We start from the raw sequence: 19,979 nt of genomic DNA on the forward strand, positions 1-19,979 counted from the left end.
GCTCCAACAGATTACCATTTTTTTCGAAATTTGGATAACTTCTTGCAAGGGAAAAAATTTAACTCTGATGGGGCAGTCCAAATCGCCTTCACAGATTTTATTGATTCCCTTCCTACTGGTTTTTTTAGTAAAGGGATTAATGAACTACCTATGAGATGGCAAAATTGCATAGAAAACAATGGTTCATACTTTGATTAATTAAATATATTATATTTAAAAATATTCGACTTTTTGTTCCTCCCATACGAAACGCCAATTTAATATGTAAGGACCTAATATATATTATAATATAAAAAGAACTTTCCTTACAAACAAAATAAATAATTGCTTCACCAGAAAAAAAAACCTCCAAAGTAATAAACTAAATACACAAATTCAAATCTAAAGCCACTTTAACAGAGCAAGAATTTTCTTTTTTCTTTTATTTTCTTTTAACGTTCACGGCGTGGCAAATAGCTATTGCAATCTTGTTAAAGTAATCGTTGTCATCTTATGATATCTAATCATTTAGATCCTTTAATCAAACACTTAATATGTGATTGACGTAGGGTAATTGGGTCATACTGATAAGGGGTTAAGGGCTGTATGTGCAACAGTACTAGAGATAATTAGTGATTAGTATAGTTGAGTGTTTTGTAATCCATGGTGAATCATTCAGCTAAATTTATCTAATTGAAACATTCAATTGTTTGGTTTAAAATCGGATGAGATTTTTGCAAAAATAATGGATTACAGGCAGATATTTATAAAAAAATATCAACAATATATAGGTTCACCCCTGAGGTCGTACATTTGATCCCAGGCTATGCATAGACTTCCTCCCTATGTGTGAACTTAACCCTTGTACGGTGAACGAAAACATCACGATTGGAAATCCACATCCTTAAGACCCAATTAGAAAACCAGATACCGAAATCTGATACCATAGAAAGTTGTAGCGCCATTGGTATAATAAATATTTCGCTATAATTAATAAATAAAATCAATTGTGACTATACGTAGTAATGTTTAATGTTAAAAGAACTATACGCGAGAACGAGATACACGTCGACATCAGGCGTCCTAATTTTAATCTACTAGGCTTATTCTGATATTGTATCTTTAATGCCCTTTTGAATTGAAATTTTGAATTTGATGAAATTTGAATATTACGATAATTAGACGGTAATTGATTAAATAATTGCACACCCTCATACTTTATAGACTAAGCCAACTCGCTCTACGAGCATTTCGTGTAGTAAACCATCACTGACGTAGGATGATGACCACGTACCTTTCCAACCACTTCAGCAGCTTCTTTAGAAGCGTGAGCGTAGATTTAAGCATTTTGCTTATTTTAGTGTTCTTCAATCGTGAAATTTTTTTCATCGGTAAAGAGGATATTTCTGTGCTTTTCACTTGTCCTAGCGGGAATCTTTATTTCTCGCGATAAGATTTTTTGCTTCCTAATTGGGTTTCGACGCATTCTGGCTTTAACAGCATAACAGCCTTTGTAGTTCTAACAGCTCGCGACCGCCCCGATCTTTTCTGGTATTCGACAGACGAAGTATTGTTGTATCTGTTGATATGAACATTCGGCTTTTACCAAGCTTTTGAAGTGTCTGGAATTTGACCGACGGCTGCATGGCACGTTGTGCAAGACGATCACTGCAACTTTATTTTCTTTAATACCTCATTCCAAATTTATTTTGATAAGGAACGCAAAAAAATATGTGAATTGGCGCAAAATCGAAAGAAGTTTCCTACTTTCTAAAAAAAATAAAAAGTTGAAAGTTTTTATGTAATAGTATTTATGGCCAGACTAGATAGTAATCGAAATTACAGAAAATCTAATAATCTGATAATTGATCAATATTTCTGCTTATCTCGTTATAATCTCATGTGTTGGTCTGGCATTTAGGTAATAAAATTTTATCAACTAGAATTATCTGTAACCTTACAAAGCATAATTTAACGGAACTACGAAATCTATTTATTTAGGTACTTTGCACTTCAGACGCGAAAAAGGAAAAATAATGTTATAATAACAGTAGAAAAAATAATAAGAGTAAAAATTATCATTGTTACTTACCATTATTTAGAAGTCTCGGAAGATTTGCGTGTAAAAGTATATAGTAAATAAAATTGTTGTTTAAAATTAATGTAAAATAATAATAAAAAAATATATTAAAGAACAGGAGGCAGGAGGCACACCTCATATTAAATGAAACCACCGCCCATGAACACAATCAATACCAGAGGGGCTCGCGAGTGCGTTGCCGGCCCAGTTTGTAATTAATTATTCGCCTCTGGTAGGTTGTAAGGAAGCGAATGAATAGAATTTCCTCTTAGCTTAGGGCCTTAGAGAGGCATGAGCGTGGCAACTAACATAAGGGCACTGCTAAGTGGCTAGGCCCGCGTTCTGACTGGTTTATTCGACCACAGTTGTGAAGCAATGAATATTTTAGTTCTATGTGCATTAGTGATAGAGCAGTGTTGGCCTAGTGGCTTCAGCGTGCGACTCTCATCCCTGAGGTCGTAGGTTCGATCCCCGGGTGTGCACCAATGGATTTTCTTTCTATGTGCGCATTAAACATTAGCTCGAACGGTGAAGGAAAACATCGGCCTGCGTCAGGCACAGAAGGCTGATCACCTACTTGCCTATTCGATTAACAAATGATCATGAAACAGATAAAGAAATCTGAGCCCCAGACCTAAAAATATTGTAGCGCCATTGATTTATTTTATTTTTTATGTGCATAAGGTATTTAGGTAGTGAAGGGTAGGCATTTAGATTCAAGGTCAATCAAGCACCGAAGGCCATAATCAGCCTAAATCATTCTTCTTTTCACTTTAATTTAAAAAAAATATTCTTTTTGTTTCAGATGCCTCTGGCGCTGAAATATATTCGTCAAGTGACGATTGCATTTTTGATACTATCATGGATTTCCACACCATTCAGTATGGCTAAGAAGAAATACACGTGCCCTATTGGCTTTTCCATCGCTTACACGAGAGAAAAGGGGCACCCAATCTGCTACAGATTAAAAGGACCGGAATCCTTCAGCGATAAATACACAGACTGTGTGGGGAATTTATACACATCGAAACTGTATTTGGACTTAAATTTCACCTCCCCAAACATGGTTCTATGGACTGAATTTAGATCATTATACCCTGGTGGTACATTCGTAGACTGGTCCTTCACGAAATCAATGGGGACAGAGCTGGATTCATCATTCGAAGTCAACATAGACCCAACGATAGATATAGGCGAAGAGTTATGCGTCGCAATGGATCCAATTAGTAATTTCACAGCAGTGCAATGCAGTGATAGATATTTTAGGTATTGCTTTGTTAGGCCCTATTCAGACGAAGACGATATTTCTGATATCGGTTGCGAAGATATTCGAGATGCTGTTAGATTTTGGAGCCCTGAATCGACTTGTCTGTCAGTTTTGACAGGTGTAGGAGGTGGACTTGTCAGGGCAACTTGGAGACAAGCTCAGGATCTTTGCGGTAAACGGGGTAGCTCTCTGTTGTATCGAGGGTGGAGGTATTCCAATAGCCCGATATTTCATGATGCTGGCTACAATAATACATATCCTTTGGGTGTGGTCATGAATTCAGAATTTACTTCGCTACGATACGATACAGTGTATGATCAGTCTGAGGTAAGTCAACGATAATAAACACTTGCTATTATAGTAATATTAATAGAAAGGAACATTAACAAGTTAAACAAAATATTATATTACATTTGCTATATATCCATAATATACAACATCTATTATATTTATTACATGCATATTAATCGATAGTAGCTAGTAACGCTTTATCTCATACAATCACATCACCTTCCTTCTTTAAAGTCGGATAACCACTCGAGGCAGAAAGTCCTGTGCTAATAATTAATAACCAGTGATTGTTCCGGCAAAATCGAACAGAAGACTTTCATAAAGCCGCTAATTATTATTTACTAATTTACGTAATAAATAAATTTTAATTGCTATGAAACGAATGAATGTAATGTAACAGTCGAAGAGATCACCTACTTCTGGCTTTTTTATACTTTCGGGGCGTAACTCCTATTTAGGAAATCGCCACGCTTATAAAACTAAGAAAGCCTGAGTAAGCAAAATGGCTCGTACAGGTAGTATTTATTTTGTATAAAGCATACGAAGTAATTAGTCCAATATAGTTAAATAAAATATTAACGCTTTCATTTATTAGGAAAAATATGTTTTCAGGTGGCAGCATCAGACTGGAATTTTAATGAAACAAGTAATAACAATTCAGATACCCTCCTTGGGGCTCTACGGGACGACTTTTGGTATCTTGTTAATGGGTCATATATCTTCTTTGATGTCATTTGTGAACGTAGTGTTAACATCAAGAAACTTAGCATGAACCTTAATATTGATATGTAAGTGTTGTTAATGTTCTCACAATTGCAAACTAGTAAACTATGAAAATTGTTTTAAAATATTTATTTATATTATGTTAACTGGAATTACAAACTAATAATGTGTTTATTGTAATGGCAAAATAGGATGTGCCACGTCCAGTGCTTTGTTAGTGGTTCAGGTATCTTTCCCGGCGAAAATATATATCTTTCGCGTTGGCAGGTATAGAAATCTGATCTTTAATTTGACAAAAACGCAGACGAATGTCGGTATCGTGTCCCATTACATAACTTCATACATTACAACAACGTAATTATCTATATGTAGAAGTAGTATTGAATCGTACATTTCTTTTAATTGCAGTGATAACAAGATTACATTAAGCATTAATGATACCATTGATAGTGACAAAGTGTTCTGTTACACCGACTCCATTCAACGCTATCCTACAAAAGTTGGAAAACGTAGAAAAGACGATACAAATATATTCATTGTGAAACCAGAAAAGGATGGCTATTACTGGTGCACCCACGTGGACGTTAAACGCTATGAAACAGCTGAATCAAATAAGATTCTATTTATAAGAGAGAAACAATCTGTAGTCAACGTATTTGCAGTAAAATTGCGTCACCAGAAACGATTAAAATTGGACGTAATCGATAAAATGTCCAAGCTCTGGGAGATGAAACTTAAAGAATACATTTATTTCCGAAACAAATATGAGAGTGTATTTGGCGAACTTAATTCGAATAGAAGCGAGGAGACGTTAAAAAGTTTCAAACTATCAAATCCCGGTTTAGAATTGAAGGAAAAAATAATTATTGAGAAGATGAAAGTGCAACGATTGTATCTTGACGCCCAAGCGGTTCTCTTGCACGTTGAACTAAGCCCGAATATGTTTGCTGTGGCACCAGGCTTATGGGATGGATTGGAGATAGTGTATATGAAACCTGTTTATTACTGTAAAGGGTTTGACACAGTTCCAACCGTAGCATTGGGTGAGTTTCTATTCTTGTAAATCTGTATTTATATTTGCTAATAGATTGACCTTTTTTAAAATGTGGGTTGATACTTAACGGGAACTTGCATAGCAGGGCGAACTCGCGGTCGGCATTTTAGAAGAATTTAGGTTCCTAGGTTATATGGACTTGTTGTGCTTTTTAAAACTAATTTGCATACAATTAAATTATTTATGTATATTTGTTAGGCAGAACGTTCTTATAAATTTAATGTTAAGAGTAATACAGGTTAATCAAGATGACCTCTTTAATTAGATCACAGGTTCAATTATTTCACAATTGAAAATTAAGGGTTAAGGATGTTTTGCGCACATAGGTCAAGCATATTAATATTACTCTTTGCCTCAGTGTTGGCTTAGTGGCTTCAGACTCTAATCGCTGAACACAGAAATCTGAGGTCCAGACCTATAAAAGTTTTTTTTTAACTTTTATTTACATATACAAGTGATAGCTGCAATCGACACAAGCAAACATAATCGTATCTTTATTTATTGTGTTCACTTTTGATTTAGGTTGAATTATTCTAAGAACCGACAACACTATTGACGACAACTGTTTTTATAATTACACCTATCACTTGTATGTTGATATATGTACATAAAATCTGAACTAATACTTTTTTAAAGCTCGTACACACACGCTGATTACGACAGCCTCGAATACGTCCATTTATATAAGGTATTTTCTATTTATCTAAATGTTATCTACATATGTTGTAATTGTATTTTTTTGTATTCCCAGGTGACTCGATTGCGTCATTCGGATGTCGAACCCATACATGCGTAGGTGACTTCAACGAAGGTGTCCAATGGGTCACCAGTGCCACCCGAGACTGTTCGACTCCCGTCACTTATTATATTGATGCTGAAGTAGAGGTTAACACGGAAGTTCACTACGTCATGCCCACAGCTAATCCCACACCTGAGACTGTAAGTTGACTCCAAGTGGCTATATTTTAAATTTAATGTACATATAATAAATGTTAACAAGTTGATAGATATAAGCAGAACGACAGATTATAATACATTATTCTAGATAATTTTATATATTGGATACTTGTTTGTATTACTGGAAGAAAGTGTTTCATTGGGTATCAGATTTCTTTCGATTGCTACTGGGATATAGCTACTGACGTATGGAATATACAATTTCTTTTGTTGAAAGCCCATTTACCATACTTAAATGTGTAAAACGTAAAACGTTATCTTATTTATTTTAGCGATAGAGGATATGATAGTTTTTTTTCTCTCTACTCTCCTGCCATTTACTAAATAGATACGTACATTAAAATCATACTCATTCGTGTTACGCGTCTCGCGAGTCTCGCCCCGGCTACATCGAAAATATTATAATTTACAATTTTCATGGGCGAGCCGGGGCGCAATTGCTTGCGAGACCCGTTCTTCAACCATTCAAAGATTTTTGTTACAGTATCTAAGCTTTTGTTTCGGGTCAGACGTTTTACGATTAATTGATAATTTTGATAAAGGTTCCCATCTCATATGTAAATTACATTAAATTGCATGAAAAGCTATGAATCCACTTTTATCTAATCTATTTCAATCTTTAGCTTCGACATCCCACGGATAGTTCATCAGAATCAACGGAAGACGTGGATGTTGTAACTAAAGATGAAATACTAATTGCTACACCTTCACTACCAGATGAAATACTAACAGGAATACCATATATAACAACTGAAGGAATAGCAACCGGGACACCATTCATACCAACAGATCTAACACCACCAAGTCTATCAACTTCCACCACACCGGCTCCTCCCAGACCGGTAAGGCTTAAAGGAGACTCACTTTTTGCACCGTATAAATAATAATAACAGCTGTTAACAGTCTAAACCAAATTTCGGTTGAAATAATTATCTTTAACACGTTCCTAAAAGATTTTTATTTTTTAAAATCAAATACTTTTACTTTGATGATTTTGATTAATCTTAATATATATAAATCTCCTGTCACGATGTTTGTCCGCGATGGACTCCTAAACTAGTTAACCGATTTTAAATTAAATTGGCACACCGTGAGCAGTCTAGTCCAACTTAAGAGATAGGATAGCTTAGATCTTTAATTATAGTCGCAATTTTATTTTATTGCAAATTATTTGTCTATAATTAATTGACAGCCACAATTATCTGTTAACTCCAAAAGATTCTAACAGATGTCGATACTTTTCGACTGGATTGAGTAACAATCAATAGATGGCACTGCTATGGTAAACCGACAAACATGTCATATAAGCTACAATTCAATATCATGATTACTACGTGTTATTGAGGCTAAAGTATAAATTAAATTTATTTTGTAGTAAACGAAATACCGTGAAACTCAATTATTTCTACTTTTTTAATTTTTGGTGTTAGCATAACGTGTTACTTAGACCAAAGTGTCAATCAAATTCAAATTATAATGACGATAATACAGTCAAATTATTCTTTCGTGTCACGGTATTAAGGCTAACTAAAACCACATTAAGGAGAAACGAAGTTCGCGGGGGCAGCTAGTTAGTTCTATATAAAAATATGCTCAGCATAATTAAGTATATTTTTCAGCCAGAAGAAGTATTGCAACAAGTGATGGACGATTTGATGAGCCTGACTGATGATACGAATCCAATTTTCGTTGAAAATATTACGACGGTCTTTGATCAAGTAAGTGATTACTTATAAATAAAATTCTCGTGTCACAATGTTTGTTCCCATACTCCTCGGAAACGGCTCGTACGATGCTTATGATTTTTTATGCATATTCAGTAAGTCTGAGAATCGGCTTCTATCTATATTTCAAACCCTGAGTGATTCATGTGTGTCCACCCCAAAAAAAATATTTTTATTTTTTAGACAACTTTTTTTTTGATACTACATACAAAAATACATACAACTCTTAATTTTCACTCCACTACGATCAACCCCTACTTTTTATTATACTTGACATAAATCCGTTTCAATGAATATATATATATAATAATTTACTGTTCTAGTAACTTTATAAATAATCTCAGTTTTGTATCGCGCACTCCAGACATGTTTATACTATGCCGGAATATCGAAATCGCTAAGTCACCTGCATCATAAACACACACTATCACTATCACACCACCACTTTTATTCTTTGTTATGTATGAACCTTTTTGTAAATTATTCCATTATGGCTATATCTTTAGTGTATAAATTATATGAAACAAAAAACTAAACATAGGATTTTGTGTAAGAAATACTAAGATCCAAAATTGTTTCAGGTAGACAATCTTCTAGAAGATTCAGATGATTTGACTATCCCAAGCCAATTGTTGCACATGTTGGACAGACTCGGTTCGACAATAAAATTAAATGGGTCCCACGTGGCAACTGCCGTGAGAAGCAATATTGCTTTGGTGATGGCTGATGCTACACCAAATAACCCGGTTAGAGGAATCCGGATCGCAGCCAGGAGTGATGGCCTGTTTGTCAATGATGCTTTTCAAATTATAAGTGGTGAGTGTTAACTGTCATAAAACATTTATTTATTTATTACAGAAATACATACATTCTCTTTACAGACTATACCAATACGGTAATGTCGAGAAAAACTTCACATTTGCATATAGTAATAAGTTAAATTAGATAAAGTTTAACAAAAGGCTTTTCTTATCATAGATATGAATACAAATAATACAATTATTTCATTTTACCTTATTACTACTAAGATTATTACAGAATTTCATTAATTGTAATGATTACTATCATTGTTATCGTTATTATATATTTTTATTATTAATGGCTTCGAATCTCTTCGAATCAACCGTGGAAGAAAATTATGGCGCGTAACCGAAAAATGTGACGCGTAACCGAATAAGGTGACGTTTTTTTTCCAACGCCAATAAGAAAGAAGTTTCACTTCAAAAAAGCGCCTGCAAAGGGCGGTATATGAATGCTACCAACGCGCGTCAAACGCAATGCCAAACGCCCAATGTGTACTCTTACGTCCAGCTGTAAATTAAGAATCTTTTAAAGAGATTAATCAAAACATTATCACTATCTATTTCGGTTATTGTGTTGTCAAAAATCCAATTGAGTATTAAACATGTTATTGTTTAAAATTATTACAGATGCTCCAAACGAAACCTCCCTCCAAAGAGGCGACAGTGAGGCAGTGGTAGTTTTACCAGGCTCAGTGTCTGAATCTCAGCGTCGAGTCAGCTTCGTGGTGTTTAGAAATGACAAAGCCTTCCAGAACACGGACTTGCATGCCGTTAACAGTCGAGTGCTTAGTATCAAAGTGGAAAATGTCACTAAATTTACTGGTGGGGAGGTAAGTTTTTATGGAAATATTATCTTTTTCTAATAATTTACTTCACTTTTGTATGTAATGTAATTTACTTAACCTTTATTTACAACCTTTTTAGGTCTGGTTTATTTCTGTATCTGTTTTATGATCGTTTGCATAATAGGCAAGTAGGTGATCAGCCTCCTGTGCCTGACACAAGTCGTCGACTTATTGGGTCTAAGACAAACCATTTATCTCACGATGTTTTTCTTCACCGTTCGAGCGAATGATAAATGCGCACATATAAAGTCCATTGGTGCACAATTGGGGATCGAACCCACGACCTCAGGGATGAGAGTCGCACGCCGATCCACTAAGCAAACACTGCTATTTTCCTTCATTTAGTTGTTTATGTTTTATTTGAGTCAGATAGATTTCTTCTGTTATATTTGCAAACAACTTCATTACAGAATCCAATGTTTTTTTCAGGTTATCGACATTCATCTCAGTCCAATTTCGTCAAATATAAGCAGAAACCAAAGTCGAACTTGCGGTTACTGGAATTTCCTTGATGATGGATCTGGTTTCTGGTCTCAAGACGGCTGTACCTTTATCCCTTCCGCAGGAAGTGGAGTTCTAGATACATGTCGCTGCACACATCTCACTCACTTTGCAGAAATTCTCATACCGAAAGAAGTTTTCACCGAACGTCACGAGAATATACTAGAAATGATCACCGTTATTGGATGTTGCGTCTCTTTGTTCGGGTTGTCTTTAGTCGCAGTGACTGCCATCATGTTTCGATCCTGGAGACGGGACTTCAGCAACAAAATCTGGCTCCAACTCTGCATTGCAATATTCCTCATGGCGCTGACATTCATCGTTGTAGTTTTTGCCCGTTTCAGTGCATACAACATTCCCTGTATGCTGATAGGTGTCGCTTTACATTACTCTGTGCTATCATCCTTCTGTTGGATGCTTGTAGCAGCAGTTCTGTCTTACCGACGCTTAGTTCTCGTCTTCACCAGGGACGCCTCTCACAAATTATTGCGTGCGTCCGTGTTCTCCTGGGGCTTGCCTTGTGCCATCGTCGGGATCCTTCTTTCAGTTGCCCCGCACTCTTACGCGGGGCGTTTCGAAGAGAAGACTCCAACTGGTGCTTTCTGCTATCCTTCCGGTGTGAGCCTGTGGGTGACAGTGTACGCACCGATCTGCGCAGTGATATTTGTGAACTGGACGCTATTTATCTTAATAGTCCGGTCTGTGTTCGCATCGAGAAGAATCCAACGGCACGGTGATACCAATGAAGCGTTGCGGTGCGCTTCCGTCAGTTGTTTATTAGTGTTCTTGTTCGGGTTACCTTGGATTTTCGGTCTCTTTGCATCGAATATCGTTTCTGCGTATTTGTTTACGTTGACTGCGTCGTATCAAGGTTTTATATTGTTTATTTTCTTTGTGGTGGGCAATAAAAAGACGCGTGATTTGTGGTTGAACAAGTTAAAGATAAAACAGACTCGTAAGGTTCCCGTGACGTCGTCCTCTTACTCTAATAGAAGTACGGGATGGAGGCCGAACACAAATACGACTATTGAAACCAAGGTCTCGAAGCCGAAATCACTGTCCACTCCAGACGACTCGCGGTTCTCTTGACGAAAGTCGCGAATACCGCCCAAGAAGGGCTGGTACTTGGGCAGCTATGATTCCTTCCAAATATAACATTGGTTTTGCCAGCTTTAAGTGTGGTGAGACTTCTCGATTCTTCTAGTCTTTCGAACAGTGGCGGTAATAGGTCTGGAAAGATGAATTTAATTTACAATCTCTATTTAATGGTGTTATTCATAATTGGTTTTGTAATGACTTATAAGTATTATTAGTCGTAATAATTGCTTTATCACGATAGATGTCTTGCCTTGGAAAATTTCGCCACTGTTTTCGTAAATAGTGTTCTTATTTATTGTAACGAAGGGTTAGCATAGGTCTATAATAAAAATAGCAAAACAATCTGAAATCTATTGAATGTTGTAACTATTAAGATGAAATGTTTCATTAGTGGTTAGTTGTAGATGGCGTTTTACCATTTCCTATATATATTTTATATTACCTAAGATATCTTAAACTTTTGTAAATAATGTAGCTTATAAATTACAAAATATGTAGAGGCTATCTGGTATGAATGTTAAACCAAATATCTTTTCACTTGTACGTGTAAAATATTTTTAAGACTTATAATTTATTGGTAATGCATTTTGAAGACCACTTGCAATAAAGTTATTTAATATATTTAAAACATTTCATAAAACCTACTTAATCATCAATATAAGAACCCAAGTGACTCGTTAAGGCTTGACCTATTGCATCTCTTTCTTTGATATATTTTTGTCATAGACAAGTAGGTGATCAGACTTCTGCGCCTGACATGCCTATTTTTGTACCACAAGTAAGTTCACTCACGATATTTGCCTTCACTTGTCCAACAAGTTAAACAGAAGGAATCTATTAGAGCACAGCCAGGTTTTGAACGCGCGACCTTAGGATTGAGAGACTGTTAAACCCCCACTAGGCTAAGCTTTTTTGTTCTAGGTCTTCACTTAAAATTATTAAATCAATGTATACAAAATATTGTAAAAAAATATTTTTAAGACTAAGAATGGAGTTTCTTTCCCATTCTTCATCCTTTATGAAGAGACAAATAGTCATTAAAAAAAATATATATATTTTTGAAACTTGAAATATTTTGCTAACTTTTGAACTATTATTTTTGTTATGTAACAGAAGGCAAACTACCTTTGTGCTACTAACTTTGTGCTCGAGACTCTGAGTTAACTGATACCGCCGCCTATTGACATTCACATTACCAGTAGGCTCACAAGTGCGTTGCCGACCTTTGAAGAACGCTTTTACGCTCTTTTCTTGAAGGACCCTAAGTCGAAATGATTCCGATATACTTCAGTGAGTCCGTTCCACATAGTTGTTTATTTGTAATGTTTAATTTATATGAACTGTAAAATTGTTCACTTAATTATCACTTTCATATCTAATATGTTTATTAAGTATTCAAGGAAAGCTTCAAGATCTATATTGTAAGCCTCACAAGAATAGCCCGTCGCTTAGCAACGCCCTATTTACAATAACGCTTCACTACCATATTGTTTATAGATCTATGACATTGTCGTTGAAGCCTGATTTTGTAGCCATTTCTGTTTTAAGAGTGTAGTGAAGAGCACGTAAAATGTACTGGGGAATAAGCCCTGCATTGGATCTGCAGCAGGAGTATATTAAGCACGGCGACAGAAATGCATATGAGCTTAATTTTCTCGTTATCGGAGGCTGCGATGCGAGGCACCTCATCAAAACATTGGCGCAAGCCTACCGCCACAAGAGAAGGTACATGAATCTGTTTGTTGTGGATGGTTGTCCAGAACTTATTGCACGTCAACTCCTTCTTCTATCATTGGCGTTGGAACGAACGACACGATGCGGATTACTGGAAAAAACAAGACGCTTCCTCGAGATTTATGGCAATCTCTTACTTCGACCAACATCCTCTCGGTATCTAAATGGAAAAGCTCGCCAATTGGTTGAAATGATCACTAACCCAGAATACATGAGCTGTCTTATACCTACCGTGTCTATAGACCAGACGAAGTACCGGGAACGCGATTACATGGAGAATCTGTTCAACTTCTGGACCACAGGTAACACTAACCAATTTAACGCCTGTGAACTTTGGGAACACCGTCTACGTCATAGCCTCGGCGTAAGATACGACAATAGAGCAGGAGTCTTCGATTGGGACTATCACATGCGTTTGAAGGAGGTCGCCAGCCAAATTTGCTTCCAGGAATATAAGCATTTTAGAGAGCATGGTATTGCTTACACTTGGTTAGAGACGGAAGTTTGCAGACCGAACGTAAGTTTTGCTGCAGGCGTTTACAAATGCGGTGATAGATACTTACACAGGGGATATCTTGGAGATATGGTGAGCTCACCGTACTTGGCGTACGGACTAGACTGTGAAGACAAAGAAATGTTGAAATCGACTCATGGCGTTAACTACAAACGTGCCACAGATATTTCCGAACGTAATTTATTAAGGATGTTTTATGAGTTGGAGAATCGTCAGGCGTTTGATGTTAATGCGTTTAACTTGGATAATCAACAGAACCTGGGAATGGTGAGGTTGAGTCAGCTCGACGCGAAGATTTCTGAGAGTGGTCATGAAGCTCCATTGATTTTGCGAGAGGATCGCGACACGTATATTGAAGTGGATTTTGGTAAAGTTCATTTTCTGTCGCTGTCTGCATTGGAACATTATCCGCACAAGCCGCACTTTCAGGGACTCTTCCACGGTGTGTTTGTTGGCCACAACATGCTCTCCCGCTTGAAGCCTAGTGTATGGTCGATGGCCCGTGATGATGCCGTCGTGCTGATGGAGTCTCGCAAGTATATGGTTGGGTTGAAGAGAGAAGATTTAAAGTCATACGGCGAGCTGATTCATCAAGCGGCTACGACAGCGCAGTGCGATAACATTACTACTTTTAATCCAGAAAAAGATGATTTTGCCAAATTTATTATAAGAAGAAAAAGTGAGAGCACTGATATAACACTTTAATGTAATTTAAACCGATGTTTTATTTGTAGTTGTTCAATAAACAAAATCATTAACTCTCTTATTATTCATTATGTGGTCTTTAATAGTTGGTAATAAATATAATATGTACATCCATATAGGTGTCAATGAACTTAAACTTAACTCTCCGAAAGTATTAACACAAGGGTAAATAATACAACTTCAAAAATTTGTATTCATCTATTTTCGGTCATTCATAATATTATGTTACATTCATTTATTAAATAATACAGCAAATATATTTACAAGGACGAAATAAAAAGGAAAATCATAACGTTTCAACGTTTTTCGTTTAAAATTCGTATTTTATAATACATAATATCACTTATCAATAAAATTCATGATCAGTTAGTAATGGAGATTCTACGGATTCACTTAACCTTTTCATATATTAACTTACGTTATTCACTACATTAGACAAACCTAAAGTTCAACTTTATAGTTAGTTTTAGCATAAATGTTACAATTATTAACATATAACATAACATATAATAACTTCACAAACCGCTGTTTAAAAGACATTGTATGTTTCGTAATAAACTAGATTAAAGCTTTGTTCATCAAACTATAAAAACATATAACATTATAATACGATTTTACTATCTAGCAAACTTGAGCGAAATAAAAGCACAACCAAATTATTGCGCGGTGAATAATGTGTGTTTTAATTGAGTATTTAATTTATACCTGAATTTAAATAAGAAAATATTCCGATTTTAAAAAGACTTACATTTATTCTACATCATACGTTGTTCATACAATAATTTACAGACAACTTCAACCTCATTGTGTAGATAGAAATACTTGAGAATACAACATTATGTGCATACATCCAAACATCCATAATCTACGCTTACGAAATAATGGAACAGACAATTATGTGAATCCGTAGAGGCCCGGTTCACTACCGTCAGCAATGGCGGTAAACGGCGTCCGCAAATTGACGTTTCAGGCCTGCGCGACACGCGAGTGCGGTCGGTCACACAGACTACACACGATAGAAGATAACGTATAGTACAGATAATATACAGAGGATTTTAATGGTAGCCAGACATCTAACAAGATATTTTGCTTTTAGAATGTCACTGCTAGAAACATGTACTTTCATAAAATAAAACAAACAAGGACGACTTTATAGATAGCGAATAAATTTTTTTTAAAATTATATTTAAAAATCTCAAAATAATGCCAGTCTGTATATGATTGACCGTAGAAATAAATAAATTTACCAGCAAACTTTATCGTCACAAGCAGTGCCTTATATTTGTGAAGTGTGCAAAATTACGACTTTCCCCATGAATACTTTAGCAAAATTAATTTTAATAAACTGAACTTTAAGCAACTGGTTCTCAGGGTGAATTTTCACATAATAATCGTACAACCAATATAAACTGTTGTTTTTTCCTACCTAAGGTAAGTGTTATCTACTTTTCTTATACACATCAATTACTATTTAAATTATACGACAACGGTTTAATATTACATACACACGATTGGAAATTGAGCGTCTTACCAAAATTTTTCATGCCTACAAATAATTACGTGATACTTAATAATTACCTCACTGTCTCTGGCAGTGTTTTGGACTTAATGCATAACCGCAGAGTAAGAAGTAATATTGGTATCATAATAAACTATACCCGTATTTACCGTCTTAGGTCTCGACCGCACGCACGGATGTTTCGAATGATTCGCGCACGCGACGCCGACTGGGCGCGACGTGTCGACAATACGCTTCACCAATATTAAATACGCGGAAGTGATAGATATTCATTTAAAAATGCAGACTAAGCGATGTTATTTATTTGATGCAATTTAAATTGCAATCGATATCAAGTTTTATCTTAGTTTAAAGTGTAGAATATCTGATCACTCGTACACGAGAGCAAGTGCCACGCCCAGTCACAGAGTATTGCATTTATGACTACCCTGTACGAATTAATATTTTACTATTTAGACTTACACATTATAACCATTACCTATAAGATTAATTACTTAAACTCGAGACTCTTAGGCTCAACATCGTTTGTATATTTAACGAAATACGTCAGTACAGCCTTTTTATTCCGTTTAAGATGTGTATTGAGCTCGAAACGGGCATACTGAACATCATCTTAGTTATAAAAAAGCCGCACAGACGATGATTCATCCACATTGAAGTTAAACGAATTGTTGATGTATATTCATTGATTTTACTTTAATTAACTACTAGTTACAACGTGGCGAAACCACCTAACCTAGCGTAAACGTGAATGAAACGATAACGCCCTAAATTGTCCGAAAATAAATTAAAACAGAAAAACCATAACATATAGCCACCATCCCTGACGAAGCACCGAGACTCATTTGACACATTAAACTACAATCGAACTATAACTTCCATTGGTAATGTTTGATTTATGGGTTTAAATACCTAAAACTAATCTATTTCGCGTTTCTAGTAAAAAACGCTGCGAGTCGTGACGCTTCGTCAGTATGTGTACTTCAACATCTTCCACAAGTTTGGGTAAATTCGTGTTAAATTTAATAGATACAATTATAATAATATACATATACAGGTACAATATACGTTCTGATAAAATCCGAAATAACTTTTATTCACATTAACGTAACCTATTTAGAACATGTGTACGCAATAGACTAGATACAAAAACTTTATAGTGCATGGTGTTGCGAGATCTCTGAATTTCAAACTAATTGCTAAGTGATGGTAACTCCTTTGAGAATCCGAAACGAAATAGACAATCGAAATATCCAGTATCAATAATTGTTAAACCTCGCGAAGTGGGCTGTTTGTCGGAGAGATGATGCGGTATGATAGCGACTGACTGACTCTCCGGGGACGGCTGCCCGCCTTCGTGCTGCGACGAACCAAACAACTCACAGATCTACACGTCGCCGAGCTCGCGCTTCAACCTTATCAATCCAACTAACTCATGACACGTTAAAGCTTCGCTTGTGTACATTTATGTAATTTGTTAAACGCCTATCTAAGTAGCGGATAGTTGAGCTCGTCTTCACAAGTGCCGAGCTCGACGCGACAAGGACCTCGGCACCGCACTTTCAGCTACATCCATCGAACAATTAGTCACTTACTCTAGACATGCACTCGGCCGCGGTGGCATCGCGCGCGGCGCGTAAGACATAAAGCGTATCGATTTAAAACGAACATAACATCGCTCCACGATCGGCGCCGCCGCGGGGCACGCTCGAGGCGTAACGCTAAACTAAATATTTCAGTCATATCATAACGTGCACTTTATGATATATGTACATTTGACAATCTAACGATTAATACGTATTCACATGCGCATTCACTATGTGCGTCCTAAGCTAGCGGTGTCGACAGTGCGGGGTCAGTGGGTGTACTCCGGGAATGCGGCGGGGCGGTCGCTGGCCGAGCTGCCGACTGGCGATGGGAAGTAGTCCCGCGCGGCCACCGTCTCTTCACTCGCCCACCGGGCTAACTGTTGTTGAGCTTGAATAAATTCATCACTAGAAAATGATAGAGAACAGGAACGGAGAGCGCGCTCTGAGGCGCCGGACGGGCTCCACAGTCTACTCTAGCCAATTTCACCGCGTGTAAATGAGACATTACGATATGTGGACAATTATTATATGATTTGGTACGAGTTGCAGTTGAAGGCAACATGGAATTGATTAGGTTTGTAAATATAACTTTTTGGGATCTTAAGTATTTATAGTTTAATCAAAAAAAATTAAAAAAAAACTTTGAGAAGAGATGGAAAAGTAAAAAATGTTATCTTGATAAATATTTTAAAAATGAAAAATAGGAAGTGCAATGAAATAAAAACAAATTTAACGAAACGCAACCTTCAATTTATAATAAGACTTCGGAGCCCGTTTTAAGCTATAAACATTTAATGTGAATTATGAATTATTTCAAAAATGATAAGTGAAACATGATTAATATAGATATAATGTTTTGCAACGGTTAGTTAAGTTAATGTTGCAATTGATTAACAGCATGGCTATGACTGTTTAATTATAAGTGGTGTTAAGTAATCGTTTGCCCGAATATTGCAGATTATTGCTACCAGAGTTTGAAGGGGAGCATGAGAAAGCGTACCTTTCGCTGTCGGGTGCGTCCCGGAGTCGTTCAGCGTCGGCAGTCTCGTAGAGCGCGTCGTCGTCGGGCGGGACGCGATGAGCCGAGTGCGTATGTGGCGCGTGAGCGTGCGCAAGCAAGCCCGGAGCGGGCGCAGCAAATATGCCCGAGTGGTGACGCCCGCTGCCCCGAAAGCCTCTGTAGCTAAAGCGCGTCTCTTCCTCGCCCGGTGGAGGACGACCACGACACCGACTGTCGGCCGACCGCCTTCAATTCACAGTTAAAAGCTCAGGGTTAACGAGCGTCATTTGTTGGAATTATAACCGATATATAAAGTTTTTGGGGTTTTAAATTGTAATTCCAAACGAACTATACCTATTGTCTTTTGTTAACATAGATTTTACTCATTAAGAAAACACTTTTTAAACGGATTGAAGCTATGTAATATTATTAAAAACTATATCTATTTTATAACCAATAATATATTTATTTATTTACACTTCGTTACACTACAATATAAAAAAATAACATTTAATCAAAAGGATTCAAAGGAATCAAAAGGAACTGGCGGCCTTATCGCTTTCGAGCGATCTCTTCCAGGCAACCACAGTGAGTAAAGAAAAAAAATATATGTCTTATAATTACGCTGCCATAGAGACCAACTTTTTAAATTTGTTTTAATTTTCTATTTATTATGTTTTCATTAAGTCTACATTACTATGTTAGGTTAGGTTAGGTTAGGTATATTCTTATATAGTAAATACTGTTTATTTTTATTACCAATTCTAACCAACTCATATCACTGTTTTATGTTTACATTGTAATATAAAAATTGGCGTCGCTTAATGAAGAAGAAAGTCGCGGAAAAGCTAAGTCAATTACCGTATTTATTTCAAAACAAGTTCTGAGTTCAAGTAACATTCATTTGACGACTTCCGAAGCTCGCTGCTATAAGCTTAATATGAAATCTGAAAGCTGTATGTTTTGCTTAAATGAGAAATGAATACGATTTAAAGCCTATGAAATTATGCACTTTGAAATATATTAGTCTTGTACCGACTTACAAAAGAAAATAAAACAAGAAGATTTGACAAGATAGATTACAATTACAAATGTGTGGCAATGTGTACTCACGGTGCCACATCTTCAATCCTATAATGCCTATCAGCTTCAGTCTCTGACATCCTGATGTCTTCGGAACCAGAGGGGCTCATGTGCCGACTGGAGTGGTGTTCCAATTGCCGGATGAGATCTTCCAAGTTTCTGATGCGATAAGGTCCACAAGGTCGCTGGTCATCTTCCTCCTCCTCTCCCCTTTGCCTTCTAAACTCTGTCTCATGAATCTTTTCAGCACTGGGTGCCCTCTCCCTCTTGTATTCGAAGTCCTGTAAAGCATGAAGTTCTCCCGATCCCGAGGCACCTGAGGCACGTTGAGCTGCTGCTGTTTTTAATGCTTCAATTATATTCTCGTGGTAGCCGTTCAAATCCTGAAAAAATTGGTAAATACAGTGCTAAACTTGTTAAATAGCTTATGTTTTTTTAAAAGCAGATCATATATTTCGAGAGAAAGCAATGACCTGATGTATTTTTTTAAATTTGTATGTATGAAAAATATAT

The 19,979-nt window shown here is 36.4% G+C and overlaps 3 protein-coding genes across 13 annotated transcripts in view; 2 read left to right on the forward strand and 1 right to left on the reverse strand.

The window, feature by feature from the left end:
• Nucleotides 1-11,697, forward strand: part of LOC123708179 (adhesion G-protein coupled receptor G2-like) — a 36,367-nt gene extending 24,670 nt beyond the window's left edge. For 2 of the 3 annotated variants that reach the window (XM_045658729.1, XM_045658730.1), the window contains 9 exons: nt 2,865-3,653; nt 4,230-4,405; nt 4,749-5,383; nt 6,146-6,333; nt 6,975-7,193; nt 7,971-8,069; nt 8,657-8,891; nt 9,506-9,708; nt 10,153-11,697. In XM_045658729.1, coding sequence (XP_045514685.1) covers nt 2,865-3,653; nt 4,230-4,405; nt 4,749-5,383; nt 6,146-6,333; nt 6,975-7,193; nt 7,971-8,069; nt 8,657-8,891; nt 9,506-9,708; nt 10,153-11,313 — 3,705 coding nt within the window. In that variant the 3' untranslated portion in view covers nt 11,314-11,697. The remainder of the gene's footprint in view (nt 1-2,864; nt 3,654-4,229; nt 4,406-4,748; nt 5,384-6,145; nt 6,334-6,974; nt 7,194-7,970; nt 8,070-8,656; nt 8,892-9,505; nt 9,709-10,152) is intronic. The other variant, XM_045658731.1, reaches the window with a different exon arrangement.
• A 783-nt stretch (nt 11,698-12,480) lies between these two features.
• LOC123708184 (dynein axonemal assembly factor 3 homolog) lies at nt 12,481-14,294 on the forward strand. The gene has a single exon (XM_045658738.1). The coding sequence runs from the start codon at nt 12,893-12,895 to the stop codon at nt 14,273-14,275; it is 1,383 nt and encodes a 460-aa protein (XP_045514694.1). The 5' UTR covers nt 12,481-12,892; the 3' UTR covers nt 14,276-14,294.
• Nucleotides 14,295-14,528: 234 nt separating this feature from the next.
• Nucleotides 14,529-19,979, reverse strand: part of LOC123708244 (disintegrin and metalloproteinase domain-containing protein 11) — a 259,659-nt gene continuing 254,208 nt past the window's right edge. For 8 of the 9 annotated variants that reach the window (XM_045658852.1, XM_045658848.1, XM_045658851.1 and 5 more), the window contains 3 exons: nt 19,497-19,849; nt 18,384-18,629; nt 14,529-17,788 (listed from right to left, as the gene is read on the reverse strand). In XM_045658852.1, coding sequence (XP_045514808.1) covers nt 17,650-17,788; nt 18,384-18,629; nt 19,497-19,849 — 738 coding nt within the window. In that variant the 3' untranslated portion in view covers nt 14,529-17,649. The remainder of the gene's footprint in view (nt 17,789-18,383; nt 18,630-19,496; nt 19,850-19,979) is intronic. The other variant, XM_045658856.1, reaches the window with a different exon arrangement.

Source organism: Pieris brassicae, chromosome 4, assembly GCF_905147105.1.
Source record: "Pieris brassicae chromosome 4, ilPieBrab1.1, whole genome shotgun sequence".
Lineage (NCBI taxonomy): Eukaryota > Metazoa > Arthropoda > Insecta > Lepidoptera > Pieridae > Pieris > Pieris brassicae.